We start from the raw sequence: 26574 nt of genomic DNA, 5'->3' as shown, positions 1-26574 counted from the left end.
CTGACTATCACTTACTTAACCCTCTCCACCTCCCTACGAGCTCGGCACTATTACCTCCATTTTCCTCGAGAGAAAACTGGGCCTTGGGTTACGTATCTTGCCCGAGACAGAGCAAATGGCTGCAGTCCACGTGCCCCTGAAGTCCACGGTCCTTAACTACCACTTCTTTTGTAAAAACAAAAACCCACTGATTTTACGTGTAGAATTTGATGAATTTTGGCAGTTTATATAGTCACGCAACCACCACATGCAGCGACACATAACTGCCAACACAAGCAAGACACAGAACAATTTTTATCACCAAAAGGTGTCTTAGTACCCCTGCAGGTGGTGCCTTGACCCATCTCCACCCTCAGGCAACCACTTATCTGCTTCCTATCACTGCAACTTTGCATTTTCTAGAATTTCATAAAAATGGAAAAGATATCACATTAGTAGGTCGCCTTTTAATTTCTTTCACTTAGCAAATTTTTTATATTCACTCAGATTACTACATGTGTTAATACTTGGTTCTTTCTAATGCTTGGTTCAATAGCATGGATCTACCACAATTTATTTATCTGCTCAACAATGAATGGATATTTGGGTTGTTTACAATTCGGAGTCATTACGAATGATGCAGCTGGGAACACTCAAGTATAAATCTTGGCATGGGCATATGTTTTAATTTCTCTTGGACAAATACATGGAAGTATATTTTTGAATCCTATGTTCAATTTTATAAGACACTATCTTACTGTCTTCCAAAGCAGCATTTGGTGTTCCACTTGTCTCATATCGTCACCAATACTTGGTGTTGTCAGTCTTTCTAATTTTAGCCATTCTAGCCAGTGTGTAGTGCTATGTCATTGTGGTTTTCATTTGCATTTCTCTGATAACTAGGTATGTGGAATATCTTCTCAGGTGCTTACTGGCCATCTGTGTATCTTCTTTTGTGAAGTATCAGATCAAGTCTTTTGCCCATTGTTTTAATTGGGTAGTCTTTTTATAATTGAGTTGTAAGAACTCTTTATGTATTCTGGATATAAGCCTTTTGTCAGATACCTACTTTGTATATATTTTCTTTCAGTCTGTGGCTTGCCTTTCATTTTCTTAAATGCTTAACCACCATCTTTAACTCTTAAGATCTTATAATAAATGTGACCACTACAAGGGACGTACACACATCCTGACAGGGACAGTATAAAAAACTGCTGTGTTCCTACTATAAAAGCAGTGTTAAAAAATAATGCTAGATTCAATAAACAAAACAAAAAAAGTTATAGAAAGACGTTTCTAAGACAATTGGAGGAACATGAAAATGGACAGGCTATTACATGATTTATTATTAGCTTTGTTAGATATGATGGTATGGTTATTGTACATATTTAAAAATATCCTTTTAAGTTAGAGATGTGCAATGAAATATTTATGGGCAAAACAACAAGACTTTAAAATGTTTCAGAAAATATAGTAAGGGGATGGATGAACAAGATTGGCAAACTGTTGGTAATTGTTCAAGTTGGGCTGATGGGTATATGGCAGTTTATTATGCTGTCTTCCCACATATATTTGAAAATGTCAATAAGAAAGTTTAAAAAGTAGTACTGTGTTTGCTTTAATCACCATGACATGCTCACAAATTCAGTACGAAACATGCAGCCGTCCGGCGTTCATGCTTTTGAAAGACTGTGTAACTAACTCATCTGTTCTGAAATAAAGGGGGGAAATGATACTTCTGATGGGAGCTTTTAAGGCCACTGCTGTTCCTGGCAGCCACAGGTCTTGTAAGCCACAGCAGCGCATGTAACCAGGCATTCCACACATTCCAGAGGGACATTTTGGAAACCCTCATTTTAGGAGTTCACAAGAAAAAATACTGATCTCAAAGAAATACTTTCAGGTAAGCAGGGCTACCACCACCTTTCTCTTAAGATGATTACCAGTGAGTTTAGAAGACGCCTCCACAATGCCTCACAAAAGGAAAGATTAAATCTCCCTGCGAGTGATTGGCGGTGTCGGAGGCAATCTCGGTCACTGAGGTCCGGTCACCCTCTTTTTCTCCCAGTAGATCTAACTGTGCTTCCCGTTCAGTCCATCAACATGAAGTTCTAAGGCCCACGTTGCCAAAACAGGAGGCCTGGACTCCTGCAGCCCAGCCTGAGTTGGTGTCACGTTACAGCCACTGTGCAGAGCTGGAAGGACCTATGCAGTGGGTGTCATGCAGTGGGTGTCATACTTGGATCGGCAGCAAACAGGACGCCCCAGAGACCCTGGCTGGGCCAGCAACTTTTTGTCCCTGAACTCGACAGGAATTTCCAAGTCCACACCATGGTTCCACAACCACTGGCTCCTTGTAGCTCCTTGCAGAGAGAGAGAGTGAGGAGGACAAACAGAGCTGCTCTCCTGGCCTGGACACCAAGTCCAGACTTTCCAGGTCCAGGTCCCCACTGGGCCAGGCTGGGCACTGCAGGGGAGGGGAGCTGCCCACTACTGTCCCCAGACACTGCCTCAAGGCTGCCAGTGACCAGTGAAGAAAATGGCCAAGGTATACAATAAAAATCGCTTTAAGATCTTTTTAAAGAAATGGAGGGGAAATAAAAATATATCCTGTCATGGCTGCAGAACCTACTGGGACACACATGACGACTCCCCTGCGGAGAAAGGAAGCCTGGGCTCTGTCACCTCTGACCGAGCTCCTGGCTGACCACTTCTCACTCTTGCCTCTGCCGACTGGCCACTCACTTCGGGCAGATGTGCCCTTGGAGAAGGCCTGGCAGCCCTGTGGGCCTGGTGAATCCTTCCAGCCACTGCACGTAGGATTCCTGACATGGCAGCTCAAAGAAAAGCCCCCGGACCAGTGTTTAGGTGGAAATCACTCAAACGGAGCTTTCAATGTAACGTAAAGCCAAACAGAAAAGCTAGCTCCTCAAATGGGTAAGTTAGAGACACACGCCTCACAACACGTCATCGCTGTCAGAGCGGACTGTCGTGTACTGTGGCTCAGTGTCCGTGTGCTGTCATACATGAGTCTACACCGGCGCCATCCGGCTCAAGAGCTCAGCCTGGGACTCACTCCTGCGTTGTTTGCGGGCCTTACTTTGGGGCCTTTATCCCATGTTTCACACAAGGTGGCTCCTGGCGTTTGTCAGACATGTATGCGAGCTGATCTGCCGAGAAGCTCTGAGGAAACATTGAGCTGTAAAGTTGACCCCCCAGGAGGTGGCCGTAGGTGTCAGAAAGGGGGCCGTGGACCGTGACCAAGGAGCCACCTCTCCTGGAACCTGAATGCCTCCAGGACACCAGTGCACACGTGCCCCCTCTAAACTGTTTGCCTGTCCTCAGCCAAGTATGGAGAGTATGCATACAGGTGACGGGAAGGAGGGCGGGGGGAGGCCCACAAGAAACATGGACGTCACGTGTTATTCGTGAGTAATGGCACGTCATTCTTATGACTAAACGCCCAAGGAGGCACAGTCTGCAGTCACTCAAGCCCTGCCTCACCCCACCCCTTGCCCACCCCCCCAAAATTCCAGAGATTTCTTACAAATTCGTTGCCTGAAATCCACTCTAGAAATATGCTGTAGAGGAAAAAGAAATCTCCTGGACTGAGCGTCAGCTATCTAGATTCCGGGTTTAGCTCTCGCTGTGAGACTTGGCTGAGTGTCTGAACTTCTCTGAGATACAGTTTCCCCCCATATACAATGAAGAGACCGACTGAGACAGTTTCTTACAGTTTTAACAGGGCACAGCTTCTCTCTTGGGCAATAAATATAGGCAGAAACTTCCCATTATTTTTAAGTTAGATTTAAAACTAAAGGCTTCAGTCTCAGCTTGTCTGAGGTGGGTAACGGGCACCCCACGTTTGTGCGCATCCTGCCAGGGTCCCAGTGAAGACGCCCCAGCCCTCCCGACACCGCAGCGACAATACCTCCGCGGACGCCTCTGAACGGGTAGAAGAAGGCCACGAGCAGGTTCATGAGCACAGCCAGGTTGAACGAGATGCTGCTCCAGAAGGACATGTTGCGGGCACACCAGTACAGCACAGGCTGGGCTGTGGGGACACGGCGAGCGGTGAGGTCCCAGCCGGGGCACCGCCCCACCCCGCTGCCCGCTTGGCACCCACAGGCCCTCGTTCCCGGTTTCCCCCACAATAGCGAAAACGACTGTGTGTTTTGAAGGTGACTCACAGGCTTATAACGACAGCAGATCGGTTTATTTCTGTTCGGAGTACTTACTGGAGCAGAAGACGTATTTAGGGACAAGGAAGAGGAGAGAAGTTGGAACATCGAAAACCCTGCCGGGCCCTGGTCAACGCCCTCAGTTACGGAATCTGGGGGTACCCACTGTTCACGCGCTGAATCCTGAGTTCCCCCCCCAGGGCTCCAGGACCAGCTGAGATGCCCAGAGACCTGCGACGCCAATGAGCCTATGAGAAGCGTGGGGCACTGGTCGTGGTGGGCGCGTGGCAATCAGACTTGGCCCAGCTGGGCCCCAGACTAGGATGGCCGTCATTTCCACATGCCCCCCACCCCCCAAAGTTCTCCACTAACTCACGGTGCTAAAAGCAAGACAAGATCCCCTTCCCGACACAGTCATCTGCCGTTTTCCTGAAGTCTGATGCCCACTCTGGGGGGCGGGGGGACGAGGAGGGAGAGCTGCCGACCGGGTGGTCACAGCAGAGTCCCCATCCCCCAAAGGCCACAGCGGAGAGAGGATGTGGTACCAATGCCACCACTAAGCGGGTGACAGACACGTTTGTACTGCTGCCACCTTACTCCGCTGTTCCCAGTAAGTGACACCATGTCACACATTCTCAGTGTTTGAGCCCCCAGCCTGTGGCACGATGGGGACCCTGGTGCTTCATTTCCCCCCGAACTCTTCTTGGGGGGCAACTTACACTTAGGTGCTGATCAAAAACACACGAGGAAGAATGAGCCCAGCCTCCCTGCCGGAGGCAAACTTCCCAAGAGACAGTCTCATTCAACACCCTCCCCTCCAAAGAAAAGCGTGGACTGTGAGAAGGGACCTCTATCTTGTGTTCCTCTTGCCCAGTGACACCATTTAACTTTAGAGACAGCAGCAACGACAAACCCAGTGACCTTGCGACGATGCCACTGCAGCAGCCAAGGCTGTGGAAGCCTCTGCTTAAAATAGAGCACAAGAAAACGGAGCCGGGGTAATTTCATAATTGGTCATTGCACGTTTGCACGTGGTAACAGCTGAAGTTTCCAGGCTGTATTTTCAGAGCTATAAGCACCATCTAGTTAAAAAAAAAACAAAAAAAACCTCTCATTTTATAAATGAGGGAAACTGAGGCCCAGCAGAGGGCAGACGCTGTGGCGATCTTGTCACCCAGGTCAGTGACCCTCTGGGGGTGACAAGTAGAGAGATAAATGGCTCATGTCACCACTCAGTGGAGGAGCTGACCAGGAGCCTGCCCAGGTCCAGATAATGGGGACGTGTGGTGAGTTAATGGCTGAGGCAGACTGCAGATGAGAAATCACGGCTCTGGAAAAATGGCCACTGGCGTTTCTCTGGGACTGCAGCCCATTTCTGGTCTGGATGGGAAAACCCCGAGGGGAGAGAGGGACGTCGAGAATGGGATCAGGTAGAGGGAATCACTGAACCTGAGTTAGGGGCGCGCGGGAATTCACAACATCCTCTCCACATTTGTGTGGGTGTGAGTGTGTAAAAAGCACGTAAGAAGTCGTCAAAAGAAAAAAACAAAGGATGTGGCAGAGGTCAGCGATGGTCTGTGTAAGCCAGCAGTCTTCAGATGGGGTTCTCCCCAGCAAATGTGGGAGTAGCCCCTGCCGGCTGCTGTAACACAACTGTGACAAATGGCCTGCGACGACGGCAGATAGTTCACAAACTTATTTTTGTAAGGCTAACATTCTACTGAGATGGAGTGTCCCTCTGAATATGAAGTCAGCCCTTCGAATCAACGGGGTGTCTATCCAGGTGCAAGCAGACACCTAGAGGCCGTCTGATGTGCACGGTCTGCTATCTCCTGTGACAGGTGGAACCATGTCGTCCCTCCCTTTCCAGACTCTTCTCCCGCTTCCCTACCCCGTACACGCTGCCTTTGCACGCCAGCCTAGAGATGGTCCCTGAAACACCGTGCAGTGTCCAGCCTCCATGTGCACAAATTCTTTGCTACTCCTCCCTTCAAGGGGTGCAGCTTAATTCCATCCCCGCGGAGTGTGGGCTGTAAGTACAAGGTGCTACATAGCAACTTGCTCTAAGAAACAGGGCAGAGTGGCAGTGCTGGGCATGCTTCCTGAGGCGGGTCCTAAAAAGCATTGCAGCTGCTTCTTCGCACGTGCGTTCTCTCCCCCCCCCCCCCTCTCTCTCTCTCATCAGTCATTTGCTCTGAGGAAGCCAACTGCCCCATTGTGAGGACACTCCAGCAGCCCCACAGAGGTCCATGCAGAGAGGAACTGAGCCAACAGCCATGTGAGTAAGAAGTGGGTCCTTCTGGTCCAGTCCAGCCTTCAGATGAGAGTAGCTCTGGCTTCCCCTCAGGAGAGACCCTAAGGCAGAACCACCCAGCTAAGCCACTCCCAAACTCCTGATCTTGAAAAACCGAGAACATATTTACGGCACTAAGTTTTGGGGTAGTTTATTACACAGCAACGGAATGAAACTAACATACCTTGTGTGGTGGGCAAAATAACGGCCCCCAAACACGCTCACATCCTAATCCCCAGAACCTGGGACTATTACCTTGTGTCAAAAGGGACTTTGCTGATGTGATGAAGCTACGGATCCTGAGATGGGGGATGACCCTGATTATCTCGGTGGGCCCGGCATCACCTCAGGGTCCTTGTAAGTGGAACAAGGAGGCAAAGTGTCAGTCATAGTGACGCAGCACGAGAAGTCTCTCCTGGTCCCTTGAAGATGGAGGAAGGGGCTAAGAGCTGAGCAACGGCAGCAGCTTCTAGAAGCTGGAAAAGCCTCCAGGAGGCTCCTGGCCCTGCCGACACACTGATTTTAGCCCAGTGAGAAGCTTTTTAGATTTCTGGCTTCCAGAACGTAAGATAATAAATGTATGTTGTTGTAAGACTCCGAGTTTGTGGTGATTTGTCACAGCAGCACCAGGAAATGAACACGCCTTCCCTTCCCCCCACCTCCCAGGCTTGTGTTTATCCTTCGAGGTGCTATTCAGACTTCACCTTTCCTCAGAAGCCTCGGTCTCCCACATGTCCACAATGTGGCAGTGCCTGATTACCGCCCTGCTTGTAATCGGCCACTTAAATTATAGCCACTGAAAACATGGTGTGTGGTCTGCCCCCACCAGATGGGACGTCCTCTCAGGAAGGGATCATAGCTGACCCATTATTCAGTTCTGCGCTCTACCTGTTAGCACATTTCTACTTACGAGGGGCTAACAGTTGGCTGGATCAACACACCTGCTCCATCATGGTGGACAGACAGACTGCCACGATCCCAGGTAGGCGGGGCAATTTAAATTACCGCAACGCAGGGTATCCCTTGGTAACAGTGTTTCCTAGTTCTTCGTTTGCTTGCTTATAAAGGAAGTGGGCCTTGCTGATGATTTGGACTCCATGTACATACAGCGACAGAATTCTCAGCTCTACTCTGACACGGGCAAACCATCCGCGAGAACCCCAACTGAGAAAGTGTCAGCATATGCAGCTCTGCCTCCATTCCCTTGTTCACTGTCCTTGAATTTTCTTGGCCTGGAGTTTTCACTTCACTGGGGCGAGGCCTGAGAAGATGTCAGAGGCGTGATCAAGAGGGCATGTGAATGCACAGAAGGGCGTGTGTGTGTGTGTGTGTGTGTGTGTGTGTGTGAGAGAGAGAGACAGACAGACAGACAGAAAGCGGAGCGGGGAAGAGGATTTCTTCTGGAAAGCCTAGGAATTGAGCATTTTAACACTTGCAGGAGAAAATACCAAGCAATGTCACCCTCAGACCTCAGTTTCTGTCTGGCCCCAGCTGCAGACTGGCCAAAGCACAGACGATTCTGTGTGTGTGATACATTCAGGAAAAGGTACAGCAGCCTCACGAATAAGCCAGAAAAATCTTTTCTGCAGATTCATTTGAAGAGAAATAAGCTACTCTTAGAGGGGGAAAACATGTATCTCATTTTAGTTGCACATCTGATATCTCTCCCTTCCCTCAATATGTAAATAATGTTTAATTCGGTTATTTTCGATTTTTCTCTTCCCATCCGAAGTGCTCAAGCCAATTAAAATCGTTCAATTGACAACTATAGCTGTGTTTAAGTTTCACTGAAATGAAAACTGATTCTGAAACAAAGAAAGACTAAATACAGTATCAGCTACAATGTAATATACGTCTGGGAACATGAGATGGCCATTCTGCAGTCAATCCATTAGTCAGGTGCTCTTAACTCCCCACTTTGCAGGTGACGGTCTGGGAGCAGTTATGTAACCTGCAGGGGGTGCAGAGCAGGGTGCGGGTGGCAGAGCAGAATAGAACTCAGAGCCATATCATTCTGAGAAGGGATCTATCAGAACAGCCCAAGTGCACCCCTGCACCGATAAGGGTGAAATCACAGTTTTAGTAACTACCACGCAGGTTCGGATCCATGAATTCAGAATTGTCCCCAACACCTGGAACCACAAACAGCCCAGTGAAGGACAAAAGCAGCAACTAAGAGGAAGTTCTCTTCCATTTAACATCAAAGCTGAAAATAGGAGAGTATGAAATGGGCGGGGTCTGCCTATTTCGGGGTGTCTCTTTTTCTCTTATTGCCCCAGCATGGAACTGTGTACATGGTCAGCACTATTCACGGTGCTTGGGTTGGAGCAGCTCAAGTGAGGCCCGCAGTGGGTGACAAGGACACGCTGACAGGGGAGAATCTGCCCGAGGCCCCTACCAAGGAGGCACGTGTGCTGTCCTGCGAACGGCCTCCTGACCTCTGTCCGATGCCGGGCACAGGGCTGGGGGAGGAATGGGTTTGGCTGGGCAAGATGTTTTGGGATGGTTTCAAGTGCTGGACCATGACATGTCCCTCAGAGGTGAGAGAAAATACGGCGGGGGTGAGATGGGAACGGGCCTTCTGGCCAACTTGCTTGCCCAACCCTCTCTGCCACCAGCCAAATCTTGGGGTGCAGGGACATAGGGAGAAAAGCGGTGACAGAAGCAGCCTGCAGTAAGGGAGGCTGGTCTGTTCCTGCTCAGATCGGTGGGGGGCAGGAAGAGGATGGAAGCTCCCAGAAGCTGACCTCCAACCCAGCTTCCCCTCCCGTGGCCCCACCCCACAGAGGGCGCCCCAAAGATCACAACTGTAGCTGGAATCCGGGGCTTCCAATGAAATATCCAGCTCCTGACTGACCGACGGAAATAAAGCTCCCGCCTTTCTACGCGGGTCACAGCAGTCGGTGCGCGTGTACTGAAGGGACACATTAAAACGCTAACAAAACCAGGAGCGGGCCCCGTCCCAGTGTTTCTAATGAGCAACTGCCACCGGGATGGCAGCGCTTCATCCGGGACCTGCTGCTGAGCATCGCCTGTGGCCGCGATCCCGCCGCCTGGAAGCGGACACTCGAGTCTAGAACCCGAGCTGCCGTTTGAAAGCGGAAGAGCAGCGTCTGCCGAGCAGGCGCGCGGGCCTGTGGGCCGCCCGGCCAGCTGAGCTCGCTGCTCAGGTGCGCGCCCTCCTGAGCGCTCAGGGCCTGGCCTCCTCTCCCCCTTCCTGCTCCCTACGTCAAGGTACCCAAAGGGCATTCCAGAATCCCACCGAGTCCGGCCAGCGCAGCCGGAAGGAAGCTTGGCAGGGGAGGCGCCCCCTGAGGCGGGAGCACATTCAGCGCGACACAGGTGTGACCAGAGGTGGGAGCACCGTAAACCACAGCAGCTCTGCTCCCACCTGGAGCAGCACACGCCCACCTGCACGCAGCGCCACGCCCACCCGCACGCAGCGCCACGCCCACCCGCACGCAGCGCCACGCCCACCCGCACGCAGCGCCACGCCCACCCGCACGCAGCGCCACGCCCACCCGCACGCAGTGCCACGCCCAGAACCACGTGCGCCGCAGGCGGACCCACCCACCTCGGAGCTTCTTTTGCCAGTTCATCTCATTGAAGAGGTCCTCGGAGCGCAGGAAGAAGTCGTTGATCTTGCTGCCCTGCTCGTCCCTCTCCGTAGTGTAGTATATTCGCAGCTTCGACTCCTTGGTTAGGAATTCACATATGCTGGGCACGGGGAAGACGATCTGCTCCATGGTCCGGTCCAGTCGGACAATCTGGGGGGACACACGGAGGGGCTGACACAGCGGTTCGCACAAACCTCGCTCAGGACTGGCCGACCGGCCACGGCTCAGTGCCCAAGACGGGGCGGAATACAGACCTCTGCTCGACCCTTCTCTGCTTGGATGACGCCCACACTGGGCTGCGTCTCAGATTCACAGGGAACAGTTTCGGCAAGTCTGCACGAGTATTTTCTCACCTCATTCTACTATGACTAACTTACCCGGAGCGACACAAGCTGTGCTTTGTGCACACATTCAGCTGGGGCTCCAGGCTGGGCCTTCCAATGGTATGTGCTGCAGTGACGGCACAGCTCCGTGTGGGTGTGTCCTGTCCAAAAGCACGGCCACTAGTCCCACGTGGCCACCGGGCACTGGCACATGTGGCTCGGGGACAGCAGGGCTGAATGGTTCATTTTCCTTGATTTTAACAGTCACACATGGCTAATGGCTCTTACATTGGCCAGGACACCTCTTCTAAGACCCCTTCTCAGACAGGAAGATTGGGTTGTTTTCCTAGGTAGGAGCTTTACAAACAGATCTTTGGTTTATCCAGTTGTGGTGACGTCCTACCCCTGGTCACAGTGTCTAAAATAAAATGCGTGCTGCAGGAACCAGTGTGCTCACTTAGCACGGGCTTTGTCAGGCCCCAGGGGGACACCTCATGGGCTTTCTCCACACCGTTCCCAGACTGGCTCAGTCCCCAGAGAGGAGGCAGTCTGGTCAGGATTGTTCAAATTCTAAGACACTGTGTTGAGTCACAGTCCTGGGGGCTAGAGATTTCCAAAGGGGGCCGGGGTGCAGCACAATAGGGACACGGCCTCTCTTTATTCTTCCTCTCCAGGGCCTGGAGAAGTCAGCAGAGGCCCAGGGCCAACACCCCTACAGGAAGATCTGGTTCTCGCTCTCCTTGCTGCAGCAAGGTCAAGCTGTCGTGGGAAACTCTCTCAGGGGTGAGGCAGGTTCCCACAGCCCTGGCTCCATAAATTCTGGGAGACGTGGTCTTTAGACCAATGGTTCCCAAATCGCGCTGGAGATCAGGTTACAGGAAGCTTCACTATCACACCGATCCTGATCCCTACGCCAACCTCACTGAACCGGAATTGTGAGGTCGGGCTGGTGACAGGAGCCCGCCCGTGATCCAGCTCCCCACGTGACGCTGGTGTGCACACAGGCTCAGGGACCAAGGTTTCAGAGCCTGCCTGCCAGCTTCACAGTCAGGTGGGCTCTGCCTCAGCCCCTCTTCATTCTAGGACCTCAGAAGTGCACCTGGGCTCGGGAGGTAATGGAGGAGGAGACGGGAGGCCTGCTGGCCAGAACTGAGTGCCAGGGTCAGGGCTACCCAGCCTCACTGACCAGACTGAAGGCCCCCATGCTCTGGCGTTGCACAGCTAATGCCCTCGGGAAACTGGAAGAGCTGGCTGGCTGGCCCAGGGCAGGACTGGAGAGCTGGGCACAGCAGGCCTGGTCATTTCTCCTGATCATTTAAGATCCACCCACACCACGTTTTCAGCAGACGTACAACTGGGAGTCAGGAGAACACACTGCAGCCTTTCTCCCACCCTAACGGGTGTGTGTGAGACCTTGTTCACACCTCTTAGCCTGACCAAGCTTCAGCGTCTCCCCAGTGAATCGAGGAGCTCCGTGAGGTGATGTCTGAAATTGCACTCCCCTCTGCAAACACCTAAAGCTTGTCCTTTAAGGGCTCCAGAGGAGAGCTGGCCCTCCCATCAGCTTCTACCATAGTTGTTAACAATACGTTAAGAGTATGTGTCCACTTACGTGGTCATGGGCAACTAATCAGGGAGACGATGCACTTTATTAGGACAGCCCAGAGACTGGAGACACGGGTAAGAATCGAGTCTTAACAAGTCTCCGTCCTGAATACTTTATGTGGCCCGAAGGGGTCTTCAGTCCTTCAGAGTCTGTGTTCCAACACTGACAGTGAGTTTGTGCATTTCCTCATCACCCAAACAAGGCCTGTCGCCCCGACTGCCTCGAGCCTGGAGTCAGAAGTCCCTTCCACCTGCACACTGAGACAATGCAGGTAACACAAAGTGCACCCACAGGCCCTGGGCGGGCACACCTGGATTATTATTCCAGCCCTGCCACTGATAACTGGACAAGTGACATATCCTCTCTGCCTCTTATTTCAGAGTTTTCCCGTCTGCAAAATGAAGTGGAGCCTACTGAACTCACAAAGGATTAGTAGGGTTTGGAGTGTGTGTCTTTTTAATGGGGCACCGATCATATCACTCCTCTGTGCAGAAGTGTCCCCAGGTCCCCACTGCTCTCAGGGTAAAGTCCAGCCCTCTCGTGGAGGCTGAGTCGACTCTGCAGGGGCAGGGCCGCCTGTCTCTCCTTTCTGATCAGCACTGCCCGCCCTCTTGCTCACTAAAGTCCAGCCACAAGGCCTTTTGCCAGCATTTCCCGCCTCAGGGCCTCCCCTCGCTGTTACCCCCATGTCTGAGAAGCTCTGCTCTGCACTCTCTGCCGGTTCCACCCTCATTTTCCTTCAGGTCTGTGCTTAGAAGTCACTCTTTAGAACAGGCCTCCCTGACCACAGCCGACCGTGGGTCCCCCTGCTGGACTTTCTTAGAAGGCCTTGCACTTGTCCTCGTGGCCGGGGCAGGATTCATACTGCATGCCACCCCTTGTGCGGGCTTGCTCAGTGCCCGCCTCCTGCACCAGGACTGCCTCGGCCATCACTAGACGTTCAGCCCCGAGTGCAGGACCTGGTACACGGCAGGTGCTCACAACGCCTCACTGTGCAGACGGCGCACGTGTGGGCCCAGCACAGGCCTGAGCCCGGCGCCTGCTCGCGTTACCTCGATCTGGGCCGTGTGCTTGGCGTAGAACTCCAGGGCGGCGTCCCCCTCGGCCTGGCCACCGGGCTTCAGCATGCTCTGCAGCTCCTTGTTGTGTCGGGCCAGCTAGGACACAAGGGGGACAGGAGGGAAGTGCATGTCTCTCTGCAAGGGCAACGACGCGGGTGGACAGGAGGCAGAAGGACGGGTGGCGGGCTGAGGGCACAGGGGCAGCAGGCAGCCTTCACCCATCAAGGCGCCCGGCAGCTATTCCGGGAGCTGGGCAGGACAGCACGGAAAGCGCACACCCACGCAAGGCCCCACGTCCCCCCAATTTCTTTAGCCAGGCAGGGGGGAGACGGGGTTTCTGTACGGCCCTGGAGCGTCCGTTCACAAGGTTCAGACACCCTCTTGGTGGCCAAGTGCCAGGAACGCAGGCGATAAGGGCGGGAGAAGGCTTTCCCTTCTGCCAGCAGCGTGCTGTCGCAGTGCCTAGCGACCTTCGGCCCAACACTGTCATTGTTTCAGGTCTGATTCCTGGACCTAAGAGGTGACAGGGACAGAAGCACCAGCCTGCAGCGATGGCAGGCTGCTTGCACACTGGCAAGCGAAGGCACGGTGACCTCCAGAAACAGGAAGTGTCTTCAAAAGCCCAGCCCTTGGGAAGAGAATTACACAACAGGGCGTTTTGATGCCAGGCTCGGAAGGATTACCACATCCCCCAAAAGGCAAACAAAAGGAGGTCACAATGACAAGTCGGCTGCTAAAGATTTCCAAACGCGACAGCCAAGGCAGCTGAGGTTGATTTCTTTAGATGGTTAAGAGACGCATCAATATTTATGAGGAGTCTGAGACTCCTTTCAGTCGTCTCCAGACACAGTCACCAACCAGTACGTGCTGCTGCTCAGTGGGAATGTGTTTAGAAGTGTGTGTGGGGGGGGATTTCCAGGGACGTGACCCACCAGAGTGGTAACACATCGTCCTGGGACTCAGCTCAGCGGGTCAGGCCGCCCTGGTACCTGGGAGCCTCATGGTCATGAGCACAAACGAGCCTCAGTGAGAGCCAGGGGAAAGGCACATCCTGCTCAGACTTGTGGCACGTGGCAGGGGGCCCGGGCAGAGGTGGTACCTGGTGAGCTAGTATGTAGATGTTGTGCCCCACGTTCCTGGGGGAGGCAGCCCCCTCCTCGCCATTCTCTCCATCCTCAAACCCCACTTCCCCTTGCATGTAGGCTTTCTTGATCACTTCCACCTGCAAGAAGGGCCAAGCGAACAAAACCCCTGCGTCAAGGAGGACCCGCGCAGCCTGGCAAGTACAGCACACACGCCGTCAGCCCCTCCCCCCAGCACGCTTTCCAACTGGTGTGGGCACAGCCCCAGAACCCTTCTCAGCACTGCCACCGGCAGCCACTACCCAGCACCCTCCACTGCCACGAGAAGTGAAACCCACTCGCGCTCCCTTGACCAACAGACACGCTGTGGGTAGCGCATGCCCTTCTACTTGAGCGAGGGACGATGCCACAGGACATTCGGCTACTTCTCAGTATCCAAGACCAAGGGTGTGGGGGGCCCCACACTTCTGTGCTGACACCAGGTCAGGCCCTGGAAATAATTCTGGAGACAGGCTCCTTGCTCTCGGAGCTGGATTTTAGGACAGTCCTCTCTCAAATGGAACAGACAAGTTGCCTAGGATGTGGGGGCTGGAACTCTCACACGCATGCATACACACGTGTGCATACGTTCTGGACATCAGGGCTTCCCTGCTGTGTGTAGATGGAGTCTTAGAACCAGGTTTGTTCCAGAAAGCCCCTGACTCTTGCCCCTTGAGCTGGGATGGTGTCACTCACCCACCGGTGGCACCCACCGCCCTCGGGGCTGCCAGTTCCCCACCAAGATGGGGGCATGCTCTCCATTCATGGGAGTTGGAATGGGGTCTCTGCGAAGCCATCCATCCCTACTCAAGCGTGACAAGCCCTAGCTGCCCCCTCCACCCAGTTACATAAGCTGTTATGTAAATGCGAGAGGATGCCCATCTTAGGCTGAGGACTCCCTCGGGACTCTGAGATCAAAGAGCTGGGCTCCTGTAAACTTCATTTAAAGGGACACGTACAGGGACTTTGGCCTGGGCCCGAGTGCACACTAGGTCACAGGCGGCAGAAACATTTTAGTGCCCTCCGTGAAGTCTGTCAGTTACAGTTTATCTGCATGGGAAAAAGTCCAGATAGAGAGTCCTGTCCTCAGCTCATGTCACTGTCTGTGAGAGCTACAGCACCCCACCTGGCAGGCACAGCCAACTGTGAACGTCACCAGTCAGAAACAAACAAGATGGTGTTTTCTTTAAAACGAAACAAAACAAACAAAAAACCTCAAAACATCAGCACCCAAGAAACACTCTTCTGTTGCCCAGACTATTGGCACCAAGAAGAGGTGTGAATTCTTTAGCTCTGGACGAAGACACGGTGCAAAGAGCAGCTGTGAATGAGGAAGGAGAAGAAAAGGGGCTGTGATTCGAGAAGGCTGGAGGGTGTGCCAGGCTAGGGCCTGCCCAAGGTGACCCAGCAAAAGGGCACAGCCGTGGACCCAGACTCCCATCTGTGGGCTCCTGGGCCACTGCCTGAGCTGTCTGCCATGAGGGGTGCGGGTGGCAGCCCTGTGGTCGTGCCCGAGGGAAGAGGGCAGGGCACCATTCACCAGGGCAGCGCCTCATCTCCCTTCCCAGTCAGAGGCCTGGGGCCCTCGTGCTCTCCATGCTCCTCATCTGATCTGGGGCATCTTTAAGGAAAGCTCAGGGAAGCCCGTTCCCGCTCGGGAGGCCACAAAGCAAGCTCTGCCGTGACCAGCGCCAGGGCCAGGGTCAGCCTCCGACTCACCAGCTCCTTGGGCCGCATGTTATACAGTATCCGCTCGGCGTTCTCACTGTCATGCCTGCTCTCCATGATGGCCAGCAGCAGCTTGGACGCATTGTTCTAAGCAGGGAAGCAGAGGGAGGAGGAATGGAGGCAGCCTCACGGGTGGCGGCCGGCATGCACGTGCCCATGACACGGTGCTGCGTCCTGGTCAGACAGACATTTCACCCCACGGGAGAGCCGTGGCGAAGGACACCAGAAACCGCCTGCCCCAGACAGACAGTGCGCCACTTCAGACCCCGAAACACGTCTGCGGGCTCTGATGTGGGTCTTAGAGGTGTACAGTCATTTGGGCACAGTTTCTCCCTAATGTTTCCTGGTACCGGTCCTGGCGGAAACTGGAAAGTTAACATGGGTGTTGTGGGTACGCGGGCCCCCCATGGGGACGGTTGTCAGGAGAACCTGCTCTCTAGACCCAGGATGCCTCCCGGGGGGCGTGGTTAGAGACACTGTCATTCAGCCTCGGAGGCCAGAGAACGTGGACAATGAAGGTGACTCTTCCCAAGGTGACCCAGTAAAAGGGCAGAGCTGAGGACCTTCAAATATTGCCATCAGCTCTCAAAAGCCCTCATATTATAATGAGTACAGCTGACAGCAGTTCACAAAAGGGCGAAAGGAGCGCCGGGTGCCCTGTGCGTGCCAAAACATGATATCCCGTCGCAGTTTCACGGGTCCACACCCTGCTCTCCTGGCGTGACCTCATTTGAGGGCCTGGCCTATGTCGTCTGTAGGCTTGTGTGTTAGGACGTGAAAGCCGTTGTTTTGGGGGACGGGGGCAGTATTTCTTTCCTCCCCAAGTGCAAGTCACAGCAGTGCACTCAGGCTGCTGTGCTATCGAACGGGGGCTTTTCAAAGGGCAGACATTTGTGTACTAATCCACAGATCACGGGATGAGTCGAAACAGTCACTGAAAGGCTGACCAGGTGCACACGGAATGCCCAGTTTATTTCAGGTTCTCATAGAGACTCTGATAAGCGGTGGTCAGGGGTGGGAGCTTGAATGACGTTGGGGTCAAATGTACAACACAAGTTGTAAAAGGAGGTAAAAATAGCCATAAAAGCTTCTATTTCATTCTTACACCCAAATCAACTGTTAGTTTGGACGCTCGCTACTAAATACTTAGGGAACAATAAAAATAACCGTGCAATTCCTATGCCTGTGTGTTCCTAACACCTCTGCAATGACCGTTCTCTCCTGTGATACCGTTTACGCAATAAATACGGGTCCGCTTTGCGGCTAAACCCTGTTGTTCTGGGCGGTTCCGTGACATGAGCACGTGCTCGCTGCTGTGGACGGTGTAGGACAGGACAGACCCCAACGCGCCCCGACCTGGGAACGGTGAAGAAGGCAAAGTGCTCAGTGAGGCTGACATGAGATACACGTTAGACCCCAGGGTGGGCTGCAAGTTCAGTTCTCAGAACTGGTGTTTTGAACTTGTAGAGAAACTCTGGAACCCTGACATAGAAGTGAGGGCTTGTTTTTGGGTTTTTTTGGGCACGCTTAAGAAATCAACCTCAGGAACGGTAACAGCTTCTCGACTAGCCGAGAGGCCGGCCTGCAAACCTGGCGGCTGAGCACCTTGAAGTCACTACTTTTAGGCCTGAAACCATTTCGTGCAACAGAGGCACCGAGTCAGTGGATCTCCCACATCAGGCTTCCAGAGCTCAACATCTGTACGTGATTCCGAGAAGCCTGTCAGAGGCCAGGTCGCTGCGGGCCAGGGAACTATTCTCATTTTAAACCAACATTTACGAGCCACCTTCTGCTAAATCAACAACAGAATCGAAAAAAGTATTCCCTGGCAATGTGAAAATAGCATTTTTGGGGCCTATGTAGGTTTCACTGTATGATCTTCAACAGGCCCTTTTTCCTCAATGGAAAATACTCACACAGGGAATGGTCGCCCCACTGTTTCCTGGCCAGGCCTTTCGGAATCAAGGCTTTGAGGGCTTGCCTGCGGCTCGAATGGGCCTGTCAGCTGGGAGCAATGACTTCTCACTCGCTGTGACCCGAGACATGACGAGCTGCTCTCCTGTCACAAGACCCTTACTTGGAAGCGAAAGACTGAAGTTCTGCGTTTTAGTCAGAACTTGCAACGTGGATCATTCGTTTAGTTGAAAAGATCTGCCTTTAATATTTAGTTTCACAACAATGGCCAGGTCACATGCTCAGGCAAAACGCAAAAGTGACTGTTTCCAAATGCTACTGTGTTTGGCTTTCAGGGCCTACTTGCCTTCAGCTCCAAGACTAGGTCCATCCTCTTCTTTCCCAAAGGATTGATGTCATTGAGGATCAGGGCTGTGATGATGTCAATGCCATTGGACTCGTGGGTGGCGATGCAGTTCTGGGGACACACACACACACACACACACACACACACACACACACGCTGGTCATAAATCAGACGTCAGTGCCAACAGGCTGAACTGCTATTTCAACACAATGCTCGCCACTCCCAGCAATGTCTCTAGGGGAGAGCTGCAAATTTTCCGTGAGAAAGTGGTAAAAATAAAAGACAGATGAAAATCTCTAGTTTCAGAATTAACAGTAAACAGTAGGAAAGTCCCCATGCACTGGAACTGATAAATTGGTCGTGTCTAATCCAGACAGTGCAGGGGAGTCGGCTTTTGTTCTTAAGGGAAAATATGGTGTGTGACTGATTCTGGGCTCTGGGCCCCGTTTTCCCCTTTCATGGTGTGTTCCATTCTCTGTACATCACTCAGTGTTCAACTGCGTACTTTTACTTAAGGCTTACGCTTGGAAAGCAAGTTTCCTGTTCAATTCACACATGAAAATTAATCCTCTCCCCCCAGGTAAGATCCCCGTTTGCAGCAGACCTCAGTCCAATGTTCCTTTTAACAGGAACACTGCTTGGCAGAAAAGCAAATGTGAGGTTATAAGGAAATACACTCAGATGTCAGATAAAGCCTTTTCCCACAAGGCTGTTGTAATTTGTTGGTTCCTATTCATTACATTGGACTACACCCTCTGTCTCATCAGGGAACTGGGCGAGGAAAGCGGACTTAACCAAACGCTAGCCTCATACTCATAGTCAACTAAGACCAGGTTTTTAACACACCGTGAGTTGTCCCTCTTGGAAGCCGTTCTGCTCCTCTGAAGGGAGGTTCTGGCCTTGTTCTCCACTAACCAACCACATCCTACCTTCCCTGGCCACTGGGTTTAGAACTGGCCATTTAAGGCACCGGCCTACCCCTTGCAGCCAGCATAGAGCTGCAATTTGAGTAAAAATCATACTCATCCTTGCACTAACACAGAAACTCATAAAACCTGGGAGAAGCAACGACTCTACTCAAGAAACTATTGGGTTCCACTCTCAAACTACGCTTCCTGAGAGGCCAAGGTCAAAACTAACGGGTCCTTCTCTTCTCTGAATGTCTGCGGTGCTGAAATCTGGACCATACATTTTCTCACATGACTTTCAAGCTATCTTACATATAGCAAGGTTTCTCTCCAGCTGGGTTTAAACTTCCTTGTATTAAGTAGCCATGTTTTGAGTCTTCCCTAGCATTTAAGATAGAACTCAGTCTTCTGGTCTTAATTTAACTCCAACTTTAATATCTATCCCTGGTCAAGTGCAACTTAGACATTCAAACTAAACCAAGCCGAGCCAAGTGAGGACAAACCAACATCCGTGACTAGGTCAAGTTCTGAAGCATAAAAAGCCCCAGAGCTCCTTCCTGACTGTTGGGAAAATGCCCTTCAGTTCTACTGACCACTGAGGCTGCCAGGCTGGTGCTATGTGACTTCTGAACTAGGAAGTTCCCCGGGAACAACATTTCCGAAAGGACAACCTTCCTCCTTACGCCCCTCCCCCATTCCAAAATAAAAGTGGGCTTACCTGGTTCTCATGGCAAGGTCCTTGACAGTATTCGGTCAGACTTTCCAGGGTTTGGTTGATGAGGGCGACGTTCTTTTCATTGATGTAGAGCCCGAGAAGACCAAGGCCTCCAGTTGTGCTTCCACAAATACAGTCCAGAAACTGCAGGGTCTCACATACCAAATTGTAGTTGGTCTTGTTATTTTGGCAACGCAAGAAGTTCTGCAATCAGGCGGTCCCCAGGTTGGAGGAGGAAAGGCAGAGAGAAGAGGGAAAAGGTCATCACCCTGCCATTTTGATAGTATCTAATGGGTTGGTGCCCTTCATGGACCACCAGCTACGCAGAGGAACAGCACTGGGCAGAACGGAAGGGCCAGCCCCCAGGGTGGTCACCACGGACGTGGTCTGTGGTCACGGCCCGACACCGGGCTGGCCCTCGAGGGTGCATTGATCCGGGATGCGGTGGAGGAGGGCTCTTCTTTGACAAGGCACGTCAGTCTCCTTTTCAAGCTCCCATTTCTCTCTTTCCCCTCCAGCCCAGCCATCCTCCCTCCAGTGTTAAGCTCAGAGGCAGCTGACATTTCCAAGGGCAGTGGTTATGCGGGAACGATGATGGTGTGGTCTGAACGCTGGATCTCAGCGCCTAGCACCGGGATGGTTCACCACAAAATAAGGTGTTAGGCTGGCGCCAGGGTGGAGAACCTGGATTACCTTGCACGGCCATTTCCATTGTTAAAGGAACAGGCACGAGGGAGTACGTGCGTGGGCTTGTGTGCACGTTCCTGGGGAAGGTACATATTCTCCAGGTAAACTTGTAATGTTAACAAGTGACACGAGAGCTGGTACTTCCTCAACAAAATCAAGCAGCCACATCCAAACACCTGAAAGGGCAGAGTCTATTTTGATAAAGAGGAGATTTTTGTCAGAGACTCCATTAATCTCTTCTTAAAAAGAAGCAAAAATTAACTACAAATATTTGTTTGTGCATAGTTACAAAAGTTACACGTGTTTACCGTAGAAAATCGGTTCCACAAAAGCTAGAACCCAACGATCAGATGAATGCGACCTTCGACCTGGCAATTACACGTCTATGAACTACTGACGACTGCTCACTGAGTATGTGCTGGGTGATCACCGCAGCGCTGTCTGCAAGTGAAGGGCTGGAAACCACCTAAATGCCCATCAGCCGGGGAGGAGTTACTGCAGTGTATCAACATCACTTAATGTTGTAAATGAGAAACACTGAGGCAGGTCCGTATGTGCCAATATGGAAAGACCTCTAGGACATGCTGTTAAGTTACAACAACAACAAGGCCAAGGTGAGTATGTATTCACTGCTCCCATCCAAATACCTAGAAAAAGGAATGATACAGTCCAAACCAACAACAGCTCTTTCTGGGTAGAGGGGTAGGAATGGGAAGAGGGGCAGTTCTTTTTAACTAAATGCTTACTTTCATTTGAACATTTATAGCGACAATATATTTGTGTATTCCTTGTGTAATTAAAACATTTATAAATGCAGATTAAAAGCTGGCAAACAAGTCTAACATTTGACTCATCATCAAACTACCCCCCATTAACCTCAGTCCCTCATGCTCCAGCCTCCTTACTAGTCTAAAAATTGAACCTCATTCAGATCTGGGCGGGGGGTGCAGGAAGGACAGACGATTTGGGACCATGTGGGCTTTTGGAAGGTGACTGTTTTTCAAAGGGCCACAGGAAGCCAGAGGAGGCTTTCGCAGCCATTCCTTGCTCCAGCTCCTCAGGGACGATGCTACCTGTGAGGGTCTGGCTGAGCCGTCCCCATGCAGCATAGGGTTGGGGAATATTCAGGAAGAGGGCAGGAGAGGGCGTGATGACCCAAGGCTGAAATTCACAGCGGCTCTCAAGGCTGACTTGCCTCTCAGACTCCTGTCACCGCTCCCTCCATGCCCCTCTGCCCAGTGATGTCACCGCTCCCTCCATGCCCCTCTCTGCCCGGTGATGTCACCGCTCCCTCCATGCCCCTCTCTGCCCAGTGATGTCACCGCTCCCTCCATGCCCCTCTCGCCCAGTGATGTCACCGCTCCCTCCATGTCCCTCTCTGCCCAGTGATGTCACCGCTCCCTCCATGCCCCTCTCTGCCCAGTGATGTCACCGCTCCCTCCATGCCCCTCTCTGCCCAGTGATGTCACCGCTCCCTCCATGCCCCTCTCTGCCCAGTGATGTCACCGCTCCCTCCATGCCCCTCTCTGCCCAGTGATGTCACCGCTCCCTCCATGTCCCTCTCTGCCCAGTGATGTCACCGCTCCCTCCATGCCCCTCTCTGCCCAGTGATGTCACCGCTCCCTCCATGCCCCTCTCTGCCCAGTGATGTCACCGCTCCCTCCGTGCCCCTCTCTGCCCAGTGATGTCACCGCTCCCTCCGTGCCCCTCTCTGCCCAGTGATGTCACCGCTCCCTCCGTGCCCCTCTCTGCCCAGTGATGTCACCGCTCCCTCCGTGCCCCTCTCTGCCCAGTGATGTCACCGCTCCCTCCGTGCCCCTCTCTGCCCAGTGATGTCACCGCTCCCTCCGTGCCCCTCTCTGCCCAGTGATGTCACCGCTCCCTCCATGCCCCTCTGCCTAGCAGCAAAGAACTGCTTCCTGTCTTCCAGCATGCTCCATTCTGTTGCCTCCAGGGCTTCAGCCATGCTGTTCCCTCTGTCACTCTCTCCCTAGCTCCACCCCGATGAACTCCTCTTCCTTCTAGAGGGGTCTCCAGTCCCTTCCTTCAGGAATTCCTCCCTGACCCAGTGAGACCAGAGCACGGCACACACCTCTCTCAGCCGTGCTCACACTTCATCGTGTGCTTACAGAGACGTCTGCCGGCTCTGCCCAGGACCATGCTGACAGACAGGTGCCCAGCAGCTGGCACAGAGCTCGTGTGGACCAGGAGCGTCATGAATATGACAGAAATCACCTGAATTAAACGGAATGGATGGAGGAAAGGGGACTTGGGAAGTCACCAAGGTGACATGCTCCAAACCCCATAAAGGCCAGTCAGCTGCCAACATGAAGCCTTCTCCCACCCCCACGGCTCTGCAGAATGTCTAGCCAGAGCCCCTTTTGCCTAACTCAGCTCCACTTCCTCTTGTCCTCTACAAAGCAGAGGCACGCCACTCGCTAGGAGGCCCCCAGGAACGCCTTCTCTGCTCGGGGAACAGAGTCCCCCTCAGCACAGCACCTCCCGGCCTGCTCTGGGCTACCGAAACCCTGTTCATTCTGTGGTCTCCCCTGGAGGGCAGGGACCGAGTCGAGATGGGTGGATTAAGGAAATGAGAGACTAAGTCTGTGCTTATACAGGCTTCAGTGGAGAGACCAGGACTGGCATTCTCTAACCCAGGTGAAAGCAAAGCCATCTCGGGAAGGATCAAAAGCACCTGCAAAATGGTTCTAGGTCAGTCCTTCCCATCGAGTTTCTCACTACTGTGAACACAGCTCGCTTAAGACAGCAACTGCCCACTTGGCCAAGTCAAACTCGGTGGCTTTATCTGTACTGAACAGTACCAACCGGAAGGTAAGGCGAGAAATATGACAAAAATCTTGGGCAACTTCAAAAGGCCAGTTCTGTCTTTCTCGGAGCTTATCTGCATTTCTTCACACCGGGGAGCAGATCACTCTCTCCTGATGAGAATGTTTTCTCCTCTCTCGACCCACAAGGAGACCCTGACCCAGAGAAACACCATGTGTCTGGAACACCACCCATAGGGCGGCACTCAGAGCTGCGGAGCCCGCTTAAAACCATCATTTTGAAAAAGGATTCCTACTGACAATTTCCTCAGTCCCTCTGTGTCGGGCTGAGTGGGCGTCTTTCAAGAGGATTCTAACCGTGGTCCGTGGGCCCTGCAGAACCCTGGGGGATCACTGGGACGCCCCCATCTCCCTGGGGAGGGAGGAAAGGAAGGTTCCAGGGTCCTGTACTTTCTCCTCTGAGAGCAGCCTTGCTTTACCTGGTCCATTTCTGCAGGAGATGTTCAACACGAGAAAGTCTGAAACCACTGACTCGGGCCATCCTTACGGTACCTTCAGAGGTCAAACTGCTAAGTCTTTGAAAAACTATATTAAAATATGCGACATACACCCCGCCCCCTCAACACCACTGTTTTCCAGGGAGCAGCGGCTCGGATGGTGGAGTTTTGGAAGGACCCATTCAAAGGTGCTTCTGCCCATGGGACATTAGGTCAAAGGAGAGTTTTGCGAAGAGACAAGGTACACACGTCAAACTGGGACGATCTCCCCATAGGAAATGGCGAGCTGGGCCACTGTACGCTCTCCTCTGCGGAAAGGGGTCAAGCAGGGAGGGAGGCAGAGCAGGTCCAGGAAACCAGAACGGAGCTGGGGAACAGAAACAGCCGTGTGATGTTCACAGAGGGATTCTCTTCGGCAACTCTCAGCTCAGCTCCACTGAGAAGCCCTCCAGGGCCCAGCACACAGGGTTGGTTCTCCTGCTCTGACCCACCTAATCTGACGACAACGCTACCACTGTGTCACTTGTCATACTGCCCCGCGATCTGCAGCTGCCTGTGGCTCCTGCCCTAGACCCTCAGCTCAGTGAGGGGGGTGAGATCTCTGTCACCAGGCCCGGGCCCAGGGCAGGTGCACAGCACAGGCAGGGTCTCAGCGTACTGTCCCTTTGCAGCCATGGTTGGTGAGACCCGTGCACTGCTCCAGGGGGACAGTCCAGGGCACTAACCATAAGCTCAGCCTAGAAAGAGTGCAGGAAGCAGGGTGGTCCTGCCCCCACAAAGCTGGTAGGCCAGCCTGGCTTTCAGGGTGTCATCACACTCCCGTGGCCTGTCTCCTCCTGACAGTGCAGACATGGAAAGTGGAGGGGACACAGCTGGCCTTCAGAGAGACACCAGCCAGTGAGACTGTAAACAAACCCTGGACCTTTGGGTCATGGGTGCTTTGCCCTCCCCGATTGAGCTCGGCAGTCCCAGGTAAGTGGATCTAGGGCTGAAGGTTCCAAGTCTAAAGGAGGAAAGTTTGAACAACAGGCAAGGAAAGAAAACTGACAGCCAAGATCCCAACTCAGATGTCGACAGGCATCAAGCAGATGTCAGCAGAGGCAGCAAAGAGTAGAAAACGCCGGCCCCATGTGGCCAACAGTGGGGTTTTGGTGAATCCTTTCCTTTTAAATATGGGCTAGATTTGTTGGTCAGTGACCTTGGGCCACTTTTTCAAAGCACCGACTCCTGAGACCAATTTGATTACAAATCAAATTTGAAAACCAGTGTAGCAGGTATAGCTCTGCAGACTTCACCCAGTTCCATTGCACTGCTCTGCTTACTGTTCAACAACACAAGTTCTGACTCAGCTTCTCCAGGCATAGATTCTGCGCCACACTGAGCGTTCTGGCCAGTCCTCGTGTGAAAGGCCATCAAACCACCCAGGGGCTTAAGTCAGCAACGCAAACATTTAAAGGCTGTGCGTTCACCCTGCCACGTCTGGACCCGGATCATTCCCTTTTCATACCATCATTATTCAAATAAACTAAACCGCACTGCTGACTTGTTTATTTGAGGAGGAAATAGTCGCTCTCAAGAGGAGGGGTTCAGAGGCCTTTTCTTGTCCCTCCTCATCCTTTCTAGGCAGACTGGGCTTCCCCCCGAGTCAAGCACAGCAGGCACTGGCCAATGCCCGCGTCTCCTTCACAATCGGTGCCCTGTCAGCAGAAAGAGACAGAACTCTGAGTCCACCTGTGGCCTTTCCTAAGTAGCCTTTGCTGGAGGGTGGACACGGGCAAAGGAGTAGACGGTGGTGACAGCACATTCTCTACTGCCAGGCTGCCTGGTTTCAAGTCCAGTTTTGCACTCCCTGCTGTGTCCCCCAAACCTCAGTTCCTTCATCTATAAAATGAGGGTAACAACACAGGCAACACTTAGCATCCAGGAGAGTCTAGGTGCTCCTTGGCCACTGTCATTTGAACAACAACAACAAAATGAACGAAAGATTTCTGGAATAATCAGTTCAACAAATATTTTAAAGTACCTATTTGTGTAAAATTCTAGAAGGCCACTTTGTTCCTTCACCCAACAAATATTTAATTAAAACTTTCTAAGTACCAGATTTTGTAAGTCGAGTATATCACCCATCCACCATCCACCCACCCATCCACCCACCCACCTACCCACCATCCACTCACCGTCCACCCACCCACCACCCATCCCCCACCCACCAACCTACCCACCCACCCACCACCCACCCACCACCCATCCATCCAAGTTCTACCTGTGCACTTATATGCCAAACAGCGGCGCGTTGGCAGACGCAGACACACACACACACACACACACACTCAAGTACATATGGAGAGGGCACCTACACTAGTGAGCAACACATATGGTCCCTGTCCCTGTGGAGATGGGGGGGGGGCACATTGCGAACCATCCCGGGTCCTCAACTCAAGGAACCTGGCCACTGTGGGAGCAGCTGAGACGCCGAGGGAGCCGTGGCGGCCTGAGGCTGACTGACGTCCCTCACCTGCAGGTCCCGGTTGTGGTTTTCGCACAGAAGCTGCAGGAAGCGCAGGATAGGCTGCATGATGGTGATGACCACACTCATCTCCAGGTCGTCCTTGCTCTTGTCGGCCGCGGCCTGCGAGCCCTCCCCAGACTGGTAGTGGTCGTCGGGGTCGGCCTCCCTCCTCAGGGTGCTGAAGGCTTTCCTGGTGGCAGCAGAGGCCTCCAGGAGCTGATCCCGGGTCTCTTCCGTTATCTGCGTCGAGGGCTCTTTGGCTGGAATGCAAACAGGAGACCATCAGTGCCGTGGAATGTTCCC

General features: G+C 52.7%; 1 protein-coding gene across 1 annotated transcript in view; it reads right to left on the bottom strand.

Annotated features, from left to right (window-relative positions):
- Nucleotides 1-26574, bottom strand: part of ITPR1 (inositol 1,4,5-trisphosphate receptor type 1) — a 293521-nt gene that overhangs the window by 41796 nt on the left and 225151 nt on the right. The window contains exons 46-53 of the mRNA XM_074312232.2: nucleotides 26278-26531; nucleotides 19796-19996; nucleotides 18170-18280; nucleotides 15901-15996; nucleotides 14160-14282; nucleotides 13052-13156; nucleotides 10028-10220; nucleotides 3911-4033 (exon numbers count right to left, since the gene is read on the bottom strand). Of these exons, the coding sequence (XP_074168333.2) occupies nucleotides 3911-4033; nucleotides 10028-10220; nucleotides 13052-13156; nucleotides 14160-14282; nucleotides 15901-15996; nucleotides 18170-18280; nucleotides 19796-19996; nucleotides 26278-26531 (1206 nt within the window). The remainder of the gene's footprint in view (nucleotides 1-3910; nucleotides 4034-10027; nucleotides 10221-13051; nucleotides 13157-14159; nucleotides 14283-15900; nucleotides 15997-18169; nucleotides 18281-19795; nucleotides 19997-26277; nucleotides 26532-26574) is intronic.

Source organism: Rhinolophus sinicus, chromosome 5 (genome assembly GCF_057876585.1).
Source record: "Rhinolophus sinicus isolate RSI-liver-muscle chromosome 5, RSI-T2T, whole genome shotgun sequence".
In the NCBI taxonomy this organism is placed as follows: domain Eukaryota; kingdom Metazoa; phylum Chordata; class Mammalia; order Chiroptera; family Rhinolophidae; genus Rhinolophus; species Rhinolophus sinicus.
This window is presented reverse-complemented; position numbering and strand designations above follow the sequence as displayed.